The sequence below is a fragment of the Helianthus annuus genome, chromosome 17 (assembly GCF_002127325.2).
Source record: "Helianthus annuus cultivar XRQ/B chromosome 17, HanXRQr2.0-SUNRISE, whole genome shotgun sequence".
In the NCBI taxonomy this organism is placed as follows: domain Eukaryota; kingdom Viridiplantae; phylum Streptophyta; class Magnoliopsida; order Asterales; family Asteraceae; genus Helianthus; species Helianthus annuus.
This window is the reverse complement of record NC_035449.2, coordinates 45,074,277-45,096,990: the sequence shown is the minus strand read 5'-3', so window position 1 is coordinate 45,096,990 and position 22,714 is coordinate 45,074,277. Positions and strand designations below refer to the sequence as shown.

Below are 22,714 nucleotides of genomic sequence, written 5' to 3'. Positions count from 1 at the left end.
GACTGGGGGACTTGAAGGGGTATGGTCCTAAATCGACCATCACCCGTATCAAGCAAACCCCCACCAGTAATGAACCGCACCCATGCGGTCACATCCTTTGAATCCAATCGGTCTGAGGATAAGAAGCCTTACCTTGTATGTAAAAGAAGATGAACATAACGATGCGGCTGGCACCGCATCATATGGGCATTTTCGTCACAACAAGGGATGCAGGCAACAGTCTCGACGGACGACGATGCGGCTGGCACCGCATCTCGCGTATTTCTTGATCACAAGTAAGAGACGCGGTAACATCAGAAGTTACCGCAAGCAGCGATGCGGCTAGCACCGCATCCTGTGCGCTCAACAAGTGGGACTGACACAACAGTGCAAGTAGCACCAATGACAGTTACCTGTCAGGTCTGCGTAAGTAACAGACTGACGTGGCATTATCTCCATACCCGACAAGCCTGACACACCTGCAAAGGTGCAGCATGTCGTCAGTCCGTCCATCATCCTCCTCCTTCTTCACTCCTCGGCTATAAATACCAACCCCAAACCAGGTTTGAGGTATCTCTTCACAACTCTCTCACTACTACTACTATCATACTTTGCTTCCCAAGCAGACTACTAATTCTCACGCCGGAGAGTGGTAACAAGGAGCACCCCCCACCCCATCCTCCTTGTTACGAGTCACGGTTTGTTTCCTTGTGCAGGAGATCAACCCACCGGTGATCCAGCCAGCGATCCTCGAGAGGAAGGGATTAACCCTTCTTGACGAGATCAGTGAGTTAACCCTGCCCGGTTAACCATTGTTTCATCAGGCCCCTAAAAGTAAATGGATGGGTTAGTGTTAGGGGCCAAAAAGGTTAGAAAAAAATGTTGGGGACTCAGATGTTAAAAAATTCATTTTTTGGCTAAAAGGGTAAAAGTGATATAACCACAGAAGCCAAAATCGTAATTTACTCTTGATATTAACTATCACGTATCGAGTATTATCCATCTGTATATTGAAAGATTTGACTTTTTTATTATAGATATATAATTTTAGATTTATTAAACCCGTGTAATACACATGGTTTTTTAAAGATATACCTTTTTTTATTATTTACTATACAAAATTACATTTATTCGACCCGTGTAATACATGAGGTTTTTTAATATATAACTTTTTATTATTGGCAAATTGGAAAATAATAATCCCATCTTTCTGAAATTGGCCGATAATAATCCCAAGTCAGTTATTAGCCAATAATAATCCGGCCTCGCCCAATTTTTTTGTAAAATAGTCTGCCGTTAAAATAGCTTAACGGAGTTAAGTGTTTTCCGAATTACAAGCTGATGTTTTAGGGCTTTTGATCAGAACGAGGATACGAGTCGATTGATGTAAAACTTACCTCGAAATACTGCCCGCAACCCACGAAAACGGTGCTTCAATTCGGGTGTTTAACTTCCAATTAACAAAATTCAAGCCATTTCGAACACAATTTCGAGGTAAGTTTTACATGAATCGACTCGTATCCTCGTTCTGATCAAAAGCCCCTAAAACATCGGTTTGTAATTCGGAAAAACACTTAACTCCGTTAGGCTTATTTTAACGGCAGACTATTTTACAAATTAAAATTTGGACGAGGTCGGATTATTATTGGCTAATAACTGACTTGAGATTATTATCGGCCACTTTCAGAAAGATGGGATTATTATTTTTCAATTTGCCTTTATTATTTGATATATAAAATTAGATTTATTCAATTCGTACAATACGCCGGGTTTTTAAGGATACATATTTTTTATATTTAATATAGAAAATTACATTTATTAAACACGTGTAATAAATGATGTTTTTTAAAGATGTATTATTTTATTATTTGGTAAACAATATTACATTTATTCAACCCGTGTAATACACGTGGTTTTAAAGATATAACTTTTTTATTTGTTATATAAATTATATTTATTCAACCCGTACAATATGGTTTTATAGATGCAATTTTTTATTATTTAATATATAAAATTATATTTATTCAACCCGTGCAATAAAGGAGGTTTTTAAAGATATTAGTATATAAAATTCATTCATTCTACCCGTGTATTACACGGGGTTATAACCTAGTTTTTTATCTTTAAAACAATATAATATATTAAAGTATTTTTTATCTATATATTCAAACCAAGAAACGGTAACCACAATTTCTAGTTTCTTTTTTTTGTTACCTATAAAATTGGAGTACCCAATCCCAACATGTCTAGTTGTTATCTACACGTCGATATAAAAGAATTTCTAAATTATGTTGCGAGTAGTAGTTTACAAGTAACTAGAACCGAAATCGATACTTATGAATTCACACATGGCCGGAGGTAATCCCACTAATCAATATCAAGTGGTATAAGGCAAGATCGCCAACTACCAACGGGTATATAAGAAAAGATTAATTTGTTAAAAAATCTATAAAGTTCAAACTAACGTTTATAAAATAAAATCTTCATAAAAAAGCAAAATCTTGCATACTCAAATGAAGAGTATGTAATACTTGTTGCATACATAATTTGTTCAAGCCTTTGAACATTTTTATAAACATTCAGGGCATGTTTGGGTAAGCTTATTGAAACAACTTATTGACTTATTGGCTTATTGGAAAAGTCAGGATTTTGTGACTTATTGACTTATTGGCTTTTCCCCCTCACATACACCCTCTTTGCCAAACATCATTTTAGAGCTTATGACTTTTCAAAAAGCCAATAAGTCAATAAGTTGTTTCAAAAAGCTTACCCAAACATGCCCTCATAGAACAAGTCTTAAAAGTTTAAGCAGTACGTTACATATATTATAGCCACATTTGCACGGCTTGAGGGATTGGGATGTCTTTCTTCTTCATCACTCATGGTTAACTAAACGAGGCCTCGAGCGTGTTAGAAAAAAATACATTTTTTTAACTAACAAAATCTAAACTACAGACATTTGTTTACCCGAAAATGTTTTGCTTTCAAACAAGGGCGGACCCAAGCCTAAGGTGGGCGGGCGCACCCCCGGGGAAAAAAAATTAGTGCTAAGTTCCGTCGAAAATCCCGTCCGCACCCCTCGGAATTTTTCATCCGCACCCCTTGGATTTTTTCGACCGCACCCTTGAAATTTTTCGTCCGCACCCCTTAGGTAAAAAGTGTTATCAATTTATATTTTAAATTTTTTTTAGTAAAATCTTATTTTTAAAAAAAATACAACCTAAATTATATAACTTTTAATACCAAACTAACTAAACCCAAATACCCATACCTTTACCCACTTATAATTCCTAACTAGCTAGCCCACTAAGTCTTAGTCCTTTAAGCAAACCCAACAATATTTCAAACTATTATAAAATAATTAAAGCCCAAAACCTTTAGAAATTCTCTCCCGCTCTCTCTCTCTCTCTCTCTTGTGTCTCTGCACTGCCAACGAATAACATCATACAGCGACAACAGTCCAACGACAACCATACCACCGTCGTTTGACACCAAATCTAACCGGAATCCGAACACGAGTAAGTTTCTTTGTTATTTTGATGATTTTGGTTGATATAATAGGAGAAAAAAGGGTAAAAAGTTGTTAAATAGGTTTGAAATTTTGTGTGTTTTGACGTTGTTTATGGTTGTTTAGATGATTTTTAGGGTGATTATGTTGTTTATATATTTTTAGGGTGATTACAATTTACGTTATGATTTATAGGGCTTGAATAGTTGAAAATTAAAATTACAATTAAAATTAAAATATTATGTTATGGAGCAATGAACTTATGTTATATAGAGAAAGAATTGCTTAAGAAATTAGTTTTAGATGATGTTTTGGATAGATTTCAAAAAATGAAAACCCGTAGGGCGTCGACATTTTAATTATATTTGTAACAAGGTTTGACATGTTTTTGATGATTATATAAATTTAGTTTGATGTTCGTTTGTTTTACATGACCCGACCCGACCCGACCCGATACGAACCGATTTTTTTACTTATATACCTAAGGGACTAAAATTTTTAAAAATGTTCCGCACCCCCATGGAAAAATTCCTGAGTCCACCACTGCTTTCAAACCGGTACGATGGCTAGATTAGAGAATCACTAGATAACAACACTCTAGGTTCTAATACTATAAAAAAAATTATGAAAAACTAATAGAAAAAAAGTGCTAACTAATCTAATAACATCATTTCATAACACTTATAGTATATTTAGCTACTCAACAATACAATTCGTCCCATTAGATTATGGGGTTGTCACATTGATGATGATTTATCCACCAACTCTTATATGAAAACTATATAATATACGATGATTACTTTGGGAGATTGCTTTTTGATTTGTATATAATCCCATACTCCGGTAAAAACAGAGGAAAGGAAACACAGAATGAGGTATGTATGCCACATGCATATTCTTTGTGCATGTGATTTGCAAACCCATATGCTATGTCTCTCTCTTTCAATAAAGGTAGGTAACTTGGTATTTACTTCGGTTCATAAGTGAAGTGGTATCATCATTTGGGATTGTTATTAAGCTTGGGTTCATGATGGGCTCATACAGTTTAAGTTTATGCCTCTTTTTACATTAATCTAATCCTCTTTTATATGATGAGTTATTTTTAACCGGATCTAAAAAAATTAAAATAGAATTCGAAAATCGAGTTAGAAAATGAATCAAATTCTTGAATTTGTGATGTTCGAATAGATACAACTCAAATATCCGAATTCGAAGTGTATATATATATATATATATATATATATATATATATATATATATATATATATATATATATATATATATATATTTAATCTATCGTTTTGCATAGTTTTGTTGGAGTGGGAACTTGATAATTTAAATCGGTTTCCAATTGTAATAGAATTCAATTTCAAAACGGGATAGTGGATTTAAATAACTCAAACTTTCACCAATTGGCCGATGACACTCCCAACTTTCGATTTGTACTACCACTCCCAACTTATAATTTATTGACCGATAACACACCAAAACTAACACAACACTAACCCAATTTGCTGACATCAGCTGCCATGTCACAAAACTAGTGCCACATCATCATAAAAGCCATGTCAGCTGCCAGCTCAACTGCCACATCATCAAAAAATTCCATGTTAGATGTCACGTCAACACACAAGTACCACGTCAGCGATAAACTAATTGGGTTAGGGTTCAGTTAGTTTGAGAGTGTTATCGGCCAATAAGTTGAAAGTTGGGAGTGGTGTGGTACAAATCAAAAGTTGGGAATGCTATCAGCCAATTGATGAAAGTTAGGATTATTTAAATCCAATATCTCTTCAAATAACCTAATTCACCTTGAAGAAACAAAGGCTGGATACTCGGATCCTCAACTATCCCTTCATATCTTACTAGTTACTACTACTATTTTTCCTCATTGTAACCACCACTCAAATAAAAATACATATGCATTATATGCATAGAACATTGCTATACAATCTCATATCTAAGACAGACTTGATCACGAAGAATGGTCCTTAAGACCGAGGCCTCGAGACTCTTTCTTACGTTACCTTTGATGTTTGTAGCTTTGATCTTGTTCTTGGTGCGACCAATACCGACTCGACGTGGCTTTTACAATGTAGTTGGCATGGAAACCAAATATTTACCATGTAATTACAAGTTTAATAATATAAACGTTTGGGGTTAATGTTGAATAAAGTAACTAGTTTGAAAATATATAACATTTCTCTTGTAAGCATATGATATGGTGATACAAAAATGTAAAAAGTAAAAAACACGGCATTTCTTTAAGTTTTTACCGTTTATAACAAGATAGTAAAGACCTCTTGTTATATATAAATCACAACACCACCTCAACTCATTCACCATCAATCTTCACACTTCACTTCACTTACCATGAAGTCTCCTTTTGCTTTAGCTGCTCTTGCCTTGGTTGCAGCATATGTTGTAGGTTTCTTCTTTCACCTTTTGTTTCTTGCTATTTACTGATTTCGTTGCATATTCTACCACTTTCGTTGCATGTTGTATAATTGTCATTATCTTTTTAAAATATACATTTTGAAAGCATAATGTATGTGGTAACAAGTAAGTTAGTTGCATCACGTACAAGCTAATAAATCAAATGTTACAGCTAGCTTATACAATGCAGCACATTAGCTGCAAAACTTTTTAATTATATATGTTGCCACAGTCGATGATGACTTTTGTTGCCGGTTTAACGCCTCCTAAAGTTCAAATTCATTTTTGTATTATAGGTGATGCATGTTAGCTTTGCAACGCCAATTCTCTTACCACCACCACCACCACCACCTACCAATGCTTGTCCATCCCCATCACCTCCGCCACCACCAACATACCCCCCGCCACCCACACCGACTCCAGCATATCCCACGCCACCCACACCGCCTCCAACAACTCCCCCGACAACCCCACCGTCTCCAGCATATCCCCCAAAAACCCCACCGGCTCCAACAACTCCCTCCACACCCCCACCGACTCCGACAAATCCCTCCACACCCCCACCGGCTCCAACAAGTCCCCCGACAACCCCACCGTCTCCAACATATCCCCCAAAAACCCCACCGGCTCCAACAACTCCCACCACACCCCCATTGACTCCAACATATCCACCGACAACCCCACCGGCTCCAACAAACCCCCCCACACCTCCACCAAATTGTAATAACAACACTCCGCCGCCAACACCTATTATAACACCCCCACCAGCTCCAACACCAACACCTATTATAACACCCACACCAGCTCCAACCCCCGGTAATTCACCCAACGTCCCCCCAAGAATTCCACCTACACCTAATACACCACCACCTGTAATTCCTCCATCTCCTCAGACTCCCAACTCTTCACCACCACCTCTTGCACCCCCACCTTGCACCCCCACAGCTCCATCCTATCCTACTCCACCAGCCAACGGTCCACCCGTTGGAACTCCGCCACCGGCTCCAACAAATCCATCCACACCCCCAGCGGCTCCAACGAGTCCCCCGACAACCCCACCGTCTCCAACATATCCCCCCAAAACCCCACCGGCTCCAGCAACTCCCTCCACACCCCCACCGGCTCCAACAAATCCCTCCACACCCCCACTGGCTCCAACAAGTCCCCCGACAACCCCACCGTCTCCAACATATCCTCCCCCAAAAACCCCACCGACTCCAGCATATCCCACGCCACCCATACCGGCTCCAACAACTCCCCCAACAACCCCACCGTCTCCAACATATCCCCCCAAAACCCCACCGGCTCCAGCAACTCCCTCCACACCCCCACCGGCTCCAACAAATCCCTCCACACCCCCACTGGCTCCAACAAGTCCACCGACAACCCCACCGTCTCCTACATATCCCCCAAGAACCCCATCGGCTCCAACAACTCCCACCACACCCCCATTGACTCCAACATATCCACCGACAACCCCACCGGCTCCAACAAATCCCCCCGCACTTCCACCACCAAACTGTAATAACAACACTCCGCCGCCAACACCTATTATAGCACCCCCACCATGCACCAGCATTGGTCAACAAGTCATTAAGCCATCAACCCCACCAGCAGACTTCAAAGGTAACATCATTTTGGTTCTTACATAACTAAAAATATCCATTTCATAAGTTTCAAGAATCATGTTTTCCTAATCTTATGGATGTAGGATGCTTTTCATCGTGTGGATTAAGGTGCGAGTTACATTCGAACCAAGAGAGATGTCACCGAGACTGCATGGCATGCTGCAACCGATGCAACTGTGTTCCTCCCGGTCAGTATGGAAACAAAGAGATCTGTGGCTCATGCTACACAGATATGAAGACTCAAGCTGGTAGACCAATGTGCCCATGAAGACCATGCATCTTTTATAGTAGTTACCTAAAGTTTAAGAATAAATTGGCCGGTCTTGTCTTTTTTTTCAGTTGTTGTTTGCTTGCTTGCAAAATTCTTGATATCAAGCAAGAGGGAGTACTTTAATGAATACAATATGATGTTTATCATTATGCAATTAACAAATTATATGATGTTTATCAACTAAACTATCATCAACAAATTATAATAAATTCAAGAGAAATTAAGGAACAGGTATATGAGCATTTAGGTTAGGTTAGGTTAGGTTGTTTAATAAAAAAAAAAAACATTTTATTTTTGTTGAAGGCATGTTAATGTGATGGTCGGATACACCAAAAGTGATGTTATATGAGCATATAAATAAAGTTATACATGTAGTGTAGATATGTAATCAGTATTTGTGTACCAAAAAAGAGCGAGGGTGCACCTAAACTACATGTTGGCAGTTGATTCTTTAATTTCTTCCATTGTAATCACCTGCATTTATTGAAGGAAAGATTATGCAGTTGCCAGAGGTGCAAAACGGTTAAATAATAACATGTTAAAAAGAATAAATAACTAAAAGAAATATATATTCTTTTACAGTTTAAATTCAATATTAACAAAAATTTGGGGATCATTCATACTACCTGTTCATTGCCAGCAAAATCATTATCAGGGGTGAGGAAAAGCATGCAGTGGCACTCTTTTCTGAGAAATAACAAGTCAATAATCTAAGTCAGCTATGACAATTAGGGGTGAGCCCAAAAAAACCAATTTAACTGAACCGGCAAAAACCGAACTGAAATTTACGGTTCGGTTACGGTTTTGCATTCTATAAAAACCGAAAAAAAAAATGAACCACACCGAATAGCCTAAAAATCATTTTTTAATGTTTGTTATATACTGATTTAGGAATTATTAATTTTAGGCAAATTGGAAAATAATAATCCCATCTTTCTGAAATTGGCCGATAATAATCCCAAGTCAGTTATTAGCCAATAATAATCCAACCTCGCCCAATTTATTTGTAAAATAGTCTGCCGTTAAAATAGCTTAACGGAGTTAAGTGTTTTTCCGAATTACAAACTGATGTTTTAGGGCTTTTGATCAGAACGAGGATACGAGTCGATTGATGTAAAACTTACCTCGAAATACTGCCCGCAACCCACGAAAACGGTGCTTGAAGTCGGGTGTTTAACTTCCAATTAACAAAATTCAAGCCATTTCGAACACAATTTCGAGGTAAGTTTTACATGAATCGACTCGTATCCTCGTTCTGATCAAAAGCCCTAAAACATCGGTTTGTAATTCGGAAAAACACTTAACTCCGTTAGGCTTATTTTAACGGCAGACTATTTTACAAAAAAATTGGACGAGGTCGGATTATTATTGGCTAATAACTGACTTGGGATTATTATCGGCCAATTTCAGAAAGATGGGATTATTATTTTCCAATTTGCCTTAATTTTATTCTTGAATATTGAGTATTTATAATAAAAACATTAGCATGCTTATCTATCTTTGAAATGATTTATCCATTTCATACAAGAAATAATAAAATTTACATAAAAATTAAATGATTTTCCAAGTATTATAAAAGAAAATGTCTTAATAAAAACTTTGGAGAATAATAAAAATAGATTAGAAGGTTGGGCTTATGTGAATAATATTAATTAACAAGGCTAAATATAATAACTTTAATGTAAACATCTGAAAATGATTCTTAAACCTCGGATTATACTTTTTACAATTGAATCTTACATAATTTTTTTTTCAAAAACAGAAAAAACCGATAAACCGAACCGTTGCTAAAATCTAAAAAAAAACCGAAACCGAATGGTTTTCAAAAACTGAAAACCAAACAATTCAGTTACGGTTTCGGTTTTACCATAAACTGAACCAAACCAAACCGTACACACCCCAAGTGAAAATATTTGCCAGCAAAAAGCTTAAAGCTATAAACAATACCACCAGATTTCACCCAAAAAAAATCATCCAATTATCTGACGTCTAGTTGAAGTCGTAAACGAACCAAAATCTATAATTTACCATTTTTATGGAGCAAAAAGAAAGCCAGTTACCTTTCTCTCATAGGAACACATGGGCAATTCCAAAAGCCTTGTGTTGCCTCAGCTGCTTTGTCATCATAGTGCCTGTTAATATACCAGATCACATATTATCTGATCTATACAAAAACGCATTTGATTTATAATAATCTTGTTTTAGAAGGCGTGTAGCGCTCCAATACATTTTGATCCCAAAAGCCGATGCACAAGGTGCGCACGTCGCGTGTGCAAGGCTTCGTTAATAAAAAATACTAAAAAAAAATACTTATAGATGATATTTCAACTTGTTAACTTTTAAACACCAACATATAGGATAGATGATATTTCACCGCATCATGTGATCGTGCATTATGCGCTCCTGATGAGCGCATTTTAAAATCAAGTTTATAATGAGACATTTGAGAGATTTTTTTGACGTAAAATTAAAAAGGATTGCAACATACCTGCAGGGGCAGAGTGGTGCACCCAATGAGTCTTTGTGGTCTGCTAATCCCTGTGTCCACAGTAAAGACCAAAAACTTCAATTTTACCATATAAAATAAGTGATCATGAGCCTAATACAATTATGACCAAAAACTTTACGCATTCTTAAACAGAGAATCAAAACGAGTGATATAGATATATGTATAAGCAATAAACATAACAGTTTTGGCCTCCATGTACCCCAAAGAAAATATTGCAGTTAATGCAGTAAAATATCGGATATCAGTCAAGGACCGATATTTGAGATATCGGTTATCACGGTGGGATATCGGTAATTTAAATATCATGCAGAATTCATATATATAGCAATTTAACACTTAACAATTCAGTATACTCTCCTACTATTAATAAATTAACCTTTTGCAACTTGCAAAATACTAACAATTGTAGCAAGTAGGAACTGATTAAGACTTAAAACACTAACAATTAAGACTTAAAACGTTAACAGCAGCAATAAAAAGAAAGATAAACGGTAGAACTATGAAGAAAGGTACTGATATCGGGAAAATCGCTGATATATCGCTCCAATATCGGTCAATATCGCAGATAATATCGGCACCGATATTCTGACCGACATTTGACACCAATATTTTACATGGGGACCGATAAACGATATATCGGTGATACTGCATAGAAAATATAAACTACATATATTTACATTTATTGACCCTTGATCATCACATTACAAAAGCAAATTGGCATACCAAATTCCATGGCTAGAAAATGAAGTGCTCACCTAGAGGCTAGTCACCCGTATGGAGCAAGTGAGCAACTATTTTATAAAGGGGAGTTTTACTTTTATCCATTATTACTTTATAGATATATTTCAGTTTAAAGTTCCGTTGAATTTAGAGATTACTTGAAAGCCTAATATAGGTATAGGAATACAGAATGCTTACCGACTATCGTACATAAAGTATGAAGTTTGAGTTAGATAGATACTACAAGAAAATGTTTTGAAAGAAATGCAAACAGGAATAAAAAACTTGTTTTAGGATTCCAAGCACAATATGTGCAAGCGTTTATGCGTTCTCTACTTAATATGGTTCGATAACTGTCCTCTATGTGAATATGTATATATCTCTCTCTATATATATGAACTGTGTACATATGTGTGTGTGTGAAGAATGAAGATTGGCCTTCTATTTTTTTAAAGGAATGAAGTCATAGAATTTCAATCAGATACTTAGATAAGTATTAGTGATTTATCCAAAAGAAACCCTAACATGCTACGGAGAAACATTGTGACCAGCATAGATACTGATATATAATTGCTACTTTGCTAGATAAGTAGGAAACTCCCATTTTACAACCTTTTTACACTTCACAGTTCACCTCTTTATTTTCATGTAATACTATAAATTAAGTTGTTATTCGTTAATCAGAAACTTCAAGCCACTTGAGCAACGCATTTAAAATGGAAGTGTGCTAAAGAAACTCAGAATGGATACGTACTAAAAAAGATATAAGGAAATGAACAGTAAGTTACTATATACCCATGTAAGTAAAAACACTTTTCAAAAAAATATCCTAACAATATGCACAACTCAAACCAGATTCATAGTCTCACATGAGAAAACAATGAAATGAAGCAGTACCTTGATAACCACAGAAGTGACACTTTTGTCGACACAAAAATATGTGCCAGATCTACGGGCATACTGCTCTGAGAATTTCCTCATAATTTCGACAGACTTGTCAGATGGTTCAGCTGAAGCTATTAAAAAAAGGAAAACAATAATCTTAGCAAGAAGGAAAGTACCACCAAAATAACTGCTAGTCCTTTGGCAATGTAACCTAATTCAACTAAAACTGCAATATAAACTGACTTGAGCTTGATGACATTAATCTCCACCCCCTGTTGCTAGCAATAATACTTTTTAGATTGCCAGGACTTAGTATGTCCAGTTCTTGGTTTTAAATTGCGTGATGCGCTACGATGCGTTTAGTCCAAAAATCTGATGCGCGATGCGCGATGCGAGCGCATCACGTATATGATGCGTTCTTTATAAAAAAAATAGTTAAAAATTATTTATACATAAAAACATACTTAAAGTAAAACAACTGACGTAATTAGAAGGTAAGAGTTGTGTTTTTTGGTTCAAATCAAGCATACTAAGATGTTAATTATGGAAAAAACCGAACACAGTTCATAAAATCTGGAAAAAGCATAAGAAACAATGTTGCGTGCATCAGAGCGCATTATGCGATGAGCGCATTATGCGAAATGCGCGCAATATTCTCGCATCACGTAAACGCATCGCATCAGCTGTTGCGATGCGCTCTCATTAGCGCATCGGGCGCATCACGCATTATGCGCGCATAATGCGCGCATTTTAAAACCAAGGTCCAGTTATATATATTATTCCGTGCAAACTGATTTTATATATGTTTAGTTTCATATACAAAAGATAATATATGTCGAGAAACCATGTATGTGTGCAAGTACAAATTAAATTATTTAACATCATTTAAACTTATTGGGCGTTAATATGCACAAATTCGAATATGAACATCATGAAGATGTTTGCATCCTACTAAGCAAAATTAGTTATAAGTGTCACATGATTTCATAAACCTAGCCATAATCATGATTTAAGCTTCTACACAAATATCGGTGAAATCACATTAATGAAATCGAATGAAGAGAAGCACAATCACTAGTCCACTGCTACTACATTTATCAATCTATCCAGGTAACAACTGCATATTTTGCAAAAACAACAACATCATCTAAACTCTTATAGCAAGCAATTTAACTAATAAATTCAACGATTCTCGTTAAACTAACGTCTAATAACACACACTGCTAGGGTTTTAACGTGGAACAAAGAAACTATATGCAAATGCTTGAACCCTCTAGCAAATAAATTACCATTATCCAGGTAACAACTGCATATTTAGCAAAAACAACATCATTTAAACTCTTATAACGAGCAATTTAACTAATAAACTCATCAAATCTCATCAAAACAATAACACACATTGCTAGGGTTTTAACGCGGAACAAAACTGACTCTATTCAAACGCTTGAAAGCACATACAACTACATATTTAGCAATAACAATAACATCATCTAAACTCTTATAGCAAACATTTCGGCTAATAAACTCGTCAATCCTCATCAAAACAATAACACATATTGCTAGGGTTTCAACGCGGAACAAAACCGACTCTATTCAACGGATTGAGATCACTAGCAATAAAATTACTGTTATTCAGGTAGCAACTGCACATATTGAGATAACAATAGCGAGCAATTCGACTAATAAATAAACTCAACAACTCTCATTAAAAAAAATACACACATCGCTAGGGTTTTAACGCGGAACAAAACCGACTCTATTCAAACAATTGAGAGCACTAGCGATCAAATTACCGTTAGCAATGACGAATCGACGGTAACGGAGGTGCGACGGAGGCGCGTTGAAAGAGGAAACGCCGAATCCGACGGCGTAAGAGGTGGTTGCCGGTAGAGTTCTCATCAGCGTCATTATATTGAGAAGTGGATCAATTTCGCCGAGTGAAACAGAGCAGAAGTAGCAGTGTTTGGAGATGAATGAAGAAAAGGTGTGGATGATTGTAGGTGAGCTATATATACATGTTTGGCGTCACAGGAAAGATATTATTGATTCAGAAGAGGTCGTGAAGAGGGAGCACCACTCGTTGTGATAATAAAATTATCCGATCCGCTGGAGTTCTCAGGTGGCTACCACCTGCCACTCTTGTTTCATCGACTTTTGACTCTTTTCAGAAGCCTGCTAACCATTTGGGTTCAAACTAGCCCAATACAAATACTGGGCTTTACTATATATTAATCCAGTTTGGTTTGCAGTGTTTGGAAGGAATAAGCTTGTCGCTCGGCTTGTTTAACTTTGACAGAGTTCAAGCTCGAGCACGGCTTGATTATAGTTATATTTCTAAAGCATGCGTAAGTAGTTTTTTAAGCTCGAGCTCGCTTTATTTTCTATTCTTATGCAACACATTGTTAATTAGGCAAAATATCAAATACAAATAGTCTTATTGTACAAAACGTACGAAAGGCGTGCAAAGGTAAAAAAACGCGGTGACACTTTTGTAATTATTTACTCGTAGAGTAATTATCAAAATTACTCTATAAATGATCTTGTATGGTAAAAATGATCTTATAGGGTAATTTTGATCATGTAGGGTAATTAGGAGTAAAATAATCGGAGTAAAATAAGTACTATAATAGGTCTCTTTAACTTTATTCTGCATCATATATATCATGTTTTACAGCTTCTCACGTTACATACTATGGTGAAATAACTTGTATATGAACTCGCTATGAATTGCGTGTGTTGTTACTACTCCCATCTCCCTTCTTTTCCAGGAAGAAAGTATTGATCAACCGTGAGAGGTTTAGGGTCGCTGGAGAAATCGATCAAGAATATTTCTTCGATATCAAGCCAATAGACCTTGAAAGTATGATCCTTCGGCCAATCTATCAACAAGCAAGCATCACGAATGTTAGACGGTGTCATACTGTCAGGGGTAGAACTAGGAGGTCAAGGGGTCCGTTCGTTGACCCAGATCACTAGAAATTCATTGGTTTTTATTTTATAAACCCGAGTTTTTACTAAGAAAAACATAATTTGACCCCTCGTTGTGGCTGGTAACTAAAGATAGTAAAGAAGACGACTTTATTATGGCCCTCAGACCAAAAAGTTCTTGTTCCGTCACCAAATACCATGATTATTAGACGTTCAAAATAAAGATCATATGTTAGCTTAGATATATTAGATTTAGATATGTATAACATATGTATTACTTTTCATCTCAGCATGTTTGGAAAACAAAGCTTTCTTAGCTATGCCACTCTCCTCAGAATCTGCATCTACCTCATTCAGCTGAAACAAAGTTACAAAACAATCAAATTCCCCAATTAATCTACACCACTTATAAAAATTATTAGAGTTAAATGCCATTTTGGTCCCTGTGGTTTGGGCCATTTTGCCAGTTTAGTCCAAAGGTTTCATTTTTCGCTTGTGGGTCCAAAAAGGTTTCATCGTTGCCATTTTAGTCGACTTGGTTAACTTTATCCATTTTTTATGTTAACGAGAAGGCAATTCAGTCATTTTATATGGCTGAAATGTCCTTCTAGTTAACAGAATTACATATAAAATGACTGAATTGCCTTCTCGTTAACAGAAAAAACGGATGAAGTTAACCCAGTGGACTAAAATGGCAACGGTGAAACCTTTTTGGACCCACAGGCGAAAAATGAAACCTTTGGACTAAACTGACAAAATAACCCAAACCACAGGGACTAAAATTGCATTTAACTCTTATTATTATGTAGAACAATTATAAACAAATTTGGCTGCTGCTTATACCTTTCCTGTGAGTGTGATTTTAGAGCATGTAGGGTTTTCCGGGTCAATTTGGCCACAGGATCCAAGAGGATATTCACTTATTGTGAAGGAAGATCTATGATCCTTCAACGCATAACGCGTAGTTGGATCCAAAGTTGTTAAGTAGAAATATGGAATACCAGTGCCGCGGTAGGGTTCACCATCACTATAGGACACCACATCCCTGCAACGTTTCATCACATGAACGTTCGTTCATTTCAGAACCAATAATATGTTTAGAACCGCATGATACACTTATACACAGTACATAAAGATAATCAGAAGTTGTAAGAACCGAGCAAAGCTGTCTGTTTATCACTTTCAAAACAATAGGTACAAATGTATTATGCAGTTCCCTTTTGAAATTCATATATATAAAGAACCGAAAACAACATACCCAAAAGGTGCTCCAGCTATATCATCTGCAATAGTGCTGCAATATTTTGGTAACAATATCAGCTATATATCAAAGCATTGTTGCAGCTTTATATTCAATAATCTTTGAAACAAACTGAGCTAGAAGAACAAGAAAGAAGTATGTAGGTATATTTTACCTCAAAACCCCCCAAGAGTTCTCCGAAACCAACCATCGGGCAAATGCGGGGGCATTGCTACGTTCCGGTTTTTCCTGAGACAACGATCGACGGGTGTCGTCTGCAGACACTCCAAAGATGATCAACACAAAACACAATGCATGAAGAACAAATTTTCTATTTCTAATCATCAACATGTCCATTTCTACTTCCAACTTAATGGTTGAAGACTTGAAGCTACATTGGGGCTTATATATATGGTTTCATGAAGAGGTAAACGATGACGTTTTGAGATACATGTCCACTTGGTAAATCTTCTTATCTGGGGCCAAAAGCGTGGGCTTTATTAAGCGTTATTTATGGGGTTAGTTATCTTGTTTGGATAGCTTAAATAAATTGCAGCGTCCTAGTTTTTCATAGTAATAAAACACTTCAATTTTGGTTTTTAATTATACTACTATAGGATTGTGTCCGCACGATGCAGCGGGGAGTGACAATTTGCATTGTGGTAAATATATATGTTAGTTTTCTTGTTCGTATAATATTTATTGTGGTTTCATTGCGGTGAATATACGTCATAAGTGAAGTTATCGATTAATCCATTTCATTGTGGTGTGCATGGTTCGGTCGGTTCAGCTATTATCCTCAACCGAAGTTGAAATCGAAGTCATCGGTATCGGTTTTCGGTTAATCAGTTCAATTTTTCGGTTAGATTGACAATTTTTTGTTGGGTTCTTTTAATTTCGGCTAATATCCAAAACAACATTTGGGCTAAAACTTTTGCTTAAAAATATGTGAAATGCATGTATAAATAGATGATGTGAAATAATAAACAGATGGAATGGAGGTATAAAATATGAAATACATGAATTGGATGTATAAAACCTAGAAATATATGAAAATATGAAATGTTCATTTCAGTTAAACGAGGGTACAAAAAAACCTGACAACCGGTTTTTGGTTTACTTGGTTTCGGTTAATCGGTTTTCAGTTAATTTAGTTTTTTGTTGATTTTGATTCGGTTTCGTCTGTTTTTGGTTCATTTTTGTCTGTTTTTGGTTTGGTTTTGGTTAACAATTCAGTTGTTCCTCACTCCTAGGCCTTATTAATCACATAACATATCATTTTTTTAATTAAAAAACTATAGCTATACTACACTCAATTAAAGGGAATAAAATGTTTGTTTTTATGGTGTAATTCATTTTTAAAAAATATTTAACGTAAAAAAAATTATAGCGGTTTAAAAATCGAATGGTAGTTAGTTCTTTTATAAGAGGTATAAAGCGTAACTATTAACTAATTATCTATAATTATAATTTGATTAAAGATGATAGAGTGTAATTAAGATGAGTAGATTAAAGTGTAATTATTGTATGAAAGACTAATTTACCCTTATTTGAAGGTTGTACATTAAGGCTATCTTAAAATATCCTTCACTTATTCATTATATATAGGGTAAATTATTATTATATACGTTAACCATGTAATAATGGTAAGATTGCATTCGATTTGAGGGCACAACCCATTAAAGTTTAGCACACTCCCTAGTATATAAAAGGATCGTAACTCAGGCCCGATTAAGCTCTATTTTTGCATAGCTTTCTCTTGATGGCCTCTTTAAAGTTGCACACTCTATCTTATAGTTTTGGTTTTGTCTATCCTTGAGTAGTTGTTTACTCGAAAAAAAACTCGAGTTAACCTAGTTTATAATTGTTAATTATTTTAATTTCTTATTATTTTTACATACATTTATAACTATAATTCTTATGTATAACATAATACATACAATTTAATTATTTTTAATCATAATATTAATCATTATATAAATACATATTTATTATTTAGTATATTAATTGCATATATAAAAATTGTCCGTTTAAGCTCACAAGCCTAGTCAAATTTGATATGAAAAGTTCAAGATGGTTAATTATAAGAGCTCCAATATAAGCTCCGAGCTCGGTCTCGTTTAAACTTGGCTCAATTTGAGCTATAGCAAGCTAATCTCGAATAACTTACAAGTGGCTTGACTCGTTTACACCCCTACTTAAAATTGAACTTGTAACCAATATTTGATTTTGGTTACAAATAGCTCAGTTACTCAGTCAATCATCAGATTACCCCTTCTTGGCACTAACCAATTCATACCCATTTCGGTTGAATAACTATATCAAAAGTTTTTCAACATAAACACCAAATCTAAACCCCATGGCTCAGCCATTGTTCCTCAGCTCACTGCAGTTGACCAACAACTTCACAATTTGACACAAGTTTACATTTCCATTATTCTGTGTGACCATTATTTCCATGACCAATGAGCTTTAGCAAACAAATATTCAATGTTTGAATAATAATAATATTACAGAATACTTCACACAATTTACAAATTCATGAATCGAACACTCAAAATTCGTTCGAGAAGAGTTCACATAAACATGGGACCGCCCTCGTTTTTCAATAAATTGCTGTTAGTTCATCCCTGTAGATGGCAAAAGTATGTGTTTGTAAATGTGTTCTAAAACCAACAAGTTTGTTATTGTAAATGAAACTATCATTTCATTATATATCATATTTCACAAATCACAACTATTACATTTCAATAAACTTTATATATACTCATTATGATTTAGGTGAGTGATTACTTATTACTACTCCCAAATCGCGACTTACTTTCCAGCATGGAAGTATTGATCAACCGTAAGAGGTTTAGGACCGCCAAAGTAATTGATCAAGAATATTTCTTCGATATCCAGTTTGAACACCTGGAAGTTATGATCCTTTGGCCAGTCTATCAACAAACATAACAAGAATTAAACACCGTCCATATCAATATCAAAAAAAAAAAAAAAAAAAAAAAACATTTGACCCGAACCAAATTTATACTTTCTTGAATGATCCGTATTGACCCGACCCGTTTGACCCATTACCTTTCATCTCAGTATGTTTAGCAAACAAATAACTTTTAGCTGTTGTAGCCTCCTTGGATTTTGCATCTACTTCATTCAACTGAAACAAAATAAACAAATTCGCTTACCATTCCAATTTCGTGAAAAATAAAAATGAAACGTTAGATCCGATTACATACCTTCCCGGTGAGTGTGATTTTAGAACAGGTAGGGTTTTCGGGATCAGCCTTGCCACAAGTTCCAAGCGGGTATTCGCTTATTGTAAACGAAGATCTATGATCTTTCAATGCATAACGTGCAGTTGGATCCAAAGTTGTCAAGTAAAAATACGTAACCCCGGTGCCTTTGTCGGGTAGGCCATCACTAAACGAAACCACATTCCTGCACCATGTATACCAAAATATTAATACTCTGATGATTTATTTAGTATCAAGATACGAGAATAGCATACCCGAAAGGAGCACCACCTAAGTCATCTGCAATGGTACTGCAAAATTTCAAAACAGTTGTTACATATATGATATATGTTGTTAATAAAAAATAAATAAATAATAAAAATACATAAATAAATAAATTTATATGATATATGTGGACAATGCTAGATAGAAAACCCTAAAAATTTGAGAAAACCCTAGAAAACCCAACCTCCCGACTTTTTTTTTTTTTTTGAAAAAAATAACACATGTAATATACATGTTTTTAAGAGTTTTGAGCCAAAAAAATCAAAAAAGCGCCGAGTGGATGTTTTTAAAAAAAAATAAACAAGTTTCAGCAACTTTCATCACTAACATGTGTTAGACAAAAGGTGCTGAAACTTGTTTATTTTTTTTTTAAAAAAACACTCGGCGCTTTTTTGATTTTTTTTTGGCTCAAAACTCTTAAAAACATGTATATTACATGTGTTATTTTTTTCAAAAAAAAAAAAAAAGTCGGGAGGTTGGGTTTTCTTAAATTTTTAAAGTTTTCTATCTAACCCTCCCCTGATATATGTTTGATCAAATATAAATAACTTTTAATGTACAAATGCTACGAATAGGTAGAGTAATTATGCTTATACCATAGTGGCTATAGGGTGTGAGGGGCATGGTTGGGTCATTAATCACCACGTAGGATCATTAATGGATTGCTACACCACCCCCTTCTCTCATCCACCATGATTCCCATGGATTAAACCATGGCAACCATGAGCCTACTTTCCATATTTAATATTTTCTTTCCTTTTCACAAAAATAAATTAAAGTAAGATAATAGTGGTTTGAGTCATGACCACACCCTTAGGGTGGTGGTTCTGGATGATGGATTGGAAGTAGGTGACATGACGCTAATGTGGAGGTCATGGTAATCATGAGGGTCATGACCACACCCTAAAATAATTATAGTAGTGTAATAATAATTACTCTAGTTATTTCAACTCCTATCTGTACCGGATCACACCCCCGACATGATATATCATATCCAAATTCCAAATGAAGTAACTAATATACAGAATTTTGATTTATCTTCATACTCAACAAGATTCTAAATTTCTAATCATCAACATAACCCAAAAAAAATCGAAATTAGAAAACAAGATATCACCGATTTCAGCTTCAAATCAGCAAAAATCATATGAAAAATTAAGCAATAAAAAAACACAATCACATAAATTCATCTTCGTAATCTGGAAAATCCTAAAACTTATCATAAACCTAAAAACCGAAATAACCAAAACACATTATCATCAATTAGATAGAACAAATTATATAGAAATTGAAGTAAGTAGTTTACCTCAAAACTCCCCATGAATTCTGGGAAACTAACCATCGAGCAAAGGGAGCGACATTATCAGGGTCTGGTCTGGTCTGAGACAGTAATTGACGGGCATGGACGGGCCCACCAGATATAATCAACACAAAACACAGCAGATTGAGTACATAGTTTTCATTTCTGATTATGAACAAACCCATTTGTTCTTGTAACAAGTTGAAACAAGTTGACTAAGTGGGGACGATGATCGATATGTGATGGATGGGGGTTATATAGTCAGTTTGTGAGTGCCAAACGACAGCGTTTGGAGTTTCTTTCTAGCGGATACTAGCATACTGCACACCTACGAAATTTGCTTTTTTTTTTTTTTTTTTTATAGAAAAGCCAATTTCTTTGATTTCTTTAAGGCTCATTCTATTCCCACCCCACTATTTACTAATTACATCCTCTTATCAAAAACATCACATCCATCAATTATTTGGTTTTTGTTTTTAGCCTGTTTTGTCTTTTTGTTGTCTTTTTTTTATTCATTTATTTTTAGCCTGTTTTGTCTTTTTGTTGTCTTTTTTTTATTCATTTATTTAATTATTAGTTATTTAGTATTTGTTTATTATTTAATTAGTTAGTATTATTATTATTATATTTATTATTATTATATTTATTATTAGTAGTAGTAGTAATGATATAGTATTTATTATTAGTTTTTATTGTTATAATTTATCAAATTATATTTATAGCTGTAACAAAAGCTATATAAAAATAAGTACTTTTTTACAAAATTATTATTATTTAATAATTTACATACGGAGGTTTAATCTATACTCCCCCCAAATGTAGCAGGTTGTGCTATCCAAGACTTATACATATTTTGACGTGATTCAAATATATTCTCTCAGCCAGCTGCATCATTTTCTCTCATTAATTTCCATAGGTTGTTTGTGCTGGCAATTGGATACTCTCCTTGCAATTCTACCATTATAAAATGGTTACCATTCACGTGTGCAATTGTAATTATTGTTTTTCTGGGAACTCGTGAGGGCCGCTCCAAAGCGAAAAACAAGTAGAACTGTTTCTTTTTTCTTGAGATAAAAAATGAACGATCACATTAAACTTGTTCGCAATCAAGAATCCTGCCTCTGGCAGTTTGGCATAATCATCCAGTGTTTTTTAGGTGCAAACCCCGATCCTGACCAAGCCAAGGACGTGAACACATCTTTGAATGAGCCTAAGAAAGCCTTAGTGTACTTATTTCTAAACTCGAGTAGCTCTTCCATCAGTGATCTCCGGATAAATAACCATTCATCTTCACCGTACCCGAGAGCAGAAGCTGTCGCCCGAAACCCACAATTTCCATCACCTAACACGTTATGTATGCGTGTAACATACGCATGGAAGATTTTTGGAATTAGATGAATATAGTTGTGTATCACCTGTGATGCTTGATCTTGGTTCAACCCCATGAAGTCATAGCCTGGCGCACTTGTAGAGTTGGCGAAAGAACTTTGTCCGACAATATCTTGGTTCAACCCCATGAAATCATATCCCGGTGTGTTTAAAAGGTTGGTAAAAAAACCTTGTCCGTCTGTATCTTGTGTCATGAACGGACTTTGTTCACCAGGATCGTCCTTGAATGGTTTTTTTCCGTAAATATCTTGATTTATGAACGGACTTGTTTCACCAGGCACTTGATAGTTCACGTCTGGACTGATGTAACCAACATAATCATCAGTCTCTAGATACCCGAATGAACTATGTCTCCAAGGCTCTTGAGTGTAATCATGATCTTGGGAGTTCACAAATGAACTAT

General features: G+C 35.4%; 4 protein-coding genes across 6 annotated transcripts; 1 reads left to right on the top strand and 3 right to left on the bottom strand.

Annotated features, from left to right (window-relative positions):
* The first annotated feature begins 5,817 nt into the window (after positions 1-5,817).
* Positions 5,818-8,217, top strand: LOC110924139 (extensin-like). 2 transcript variants are annotated; one of them, XM_022168176.2, is made up of 4 exons: positions 5,818-5,911; positions 6,220-6,370; positions 6,491-7,549; positions 7,635-8,217. In XM_022168176.2, exons 1-4 carry the CDS (start codon positions 5,861-5,863, stop codon positions 7,817-7,819), a joined length of 1,446 nt encoding a protein of 481 aa, XP_022023868.2. In that variant the 5' UTR covers positions 5,818-5,860; the 3' UTR covers positions 7,820-8,217. The 2 variants fall into 2 exon arrangements, with proteins under 2 accessions (XP_022023868.2, XP_035842909.1); XM_035987016.1 differs by having other exon boundaries at positions 6,220-7,549.
* On the bottom strand, positions 8,094-14,070 carry LOC110920670 (ferredoxin-thioredoxin reductase catalytic chain, chloroplastic). Of its 2 annotated transcripts, none has more exons than XM_022164854.2 (6): positions 13,730-14,070; positions 11,949-12,067; positions 10,311-10,360; positions 9,883-9,954; positions 8,449-8,509; positions 8,094-8,296 (listed from the first exon to the last, which is right to left on the bottom strand). In XM_022164854.2, the coding sequence occupies exons 1-6, from the start codon at positions 13,842-13,844 to the stop codon at positions 8,252-8,254; spliced, it is 462 nt and encodes a 153-aa protein (XP_022020546.1). In that variant the 5' UTR covers positions 13,845-14,070; the 3' UTR covers positions 8,094-8,251. The 2 variants fall into 2 exon arrangements, with proteins under 2 accessions (XP_022020546.1, XP_022020547.1); XM_022164855.2 differs by having other exon boundaries at positions 11,949-12,061; positions 13,730-14,068.
* Positions 14,071-14,555: 485 nt separating this feature from the next.
* LOC118489272 (protein CREG1-like) lies at positions 14,556-16,493 on the bottom strand. The gene is made up of 5 exons (XM_035987015.1): positions 16,280-16,493; positions 16,123-16,158; positions 15,708-15,909; positions 15,143-15,221; positions 14,556-14,815 (listed from the first exon to the last, which is right to left on the bottom strand). Exons 1-5 carry the CDS (start codon positions 16,459-16,461, stop codon positions 14,679-14,681), a joined length of 636 nt encoding a protein of 211 aa, XP_035842908.1. The 5' UTR covers positions 16,462-16,493; the 3' UTR covers positions 14,556-14,678.
* A 2,022-nt stretch (positions 16,494-18,515) lies between these two features.
* On the bottom strand, positions 18,516-21,247 carry LOC118489271 (protein CREG1-like). Its single transcript, XM_035987014.1, has 6 exons — positions 20,929-21,247; positions 19,613-19,648; positions 19,341-19,542; positions 19,183-19,261; positions 18,926-19,043; positions 18,516-18,734 (listed from the first exon to the last, which is right to left on the bottom strand). Exons 1-6 carry the CDS (start codon positions 21,105-21,107, stop codon positions 18,710-18,712), a joined length of 639 nt encoding a protein of 212 aa, XP_035842907.1. The 5' UTR covers positions 21,108-21,247; the 3' UTR covers positions 18,516-18,709.
* Between the last annotated feature and the right edge of the window lie 1,467 nt (positions 21,248-22,714).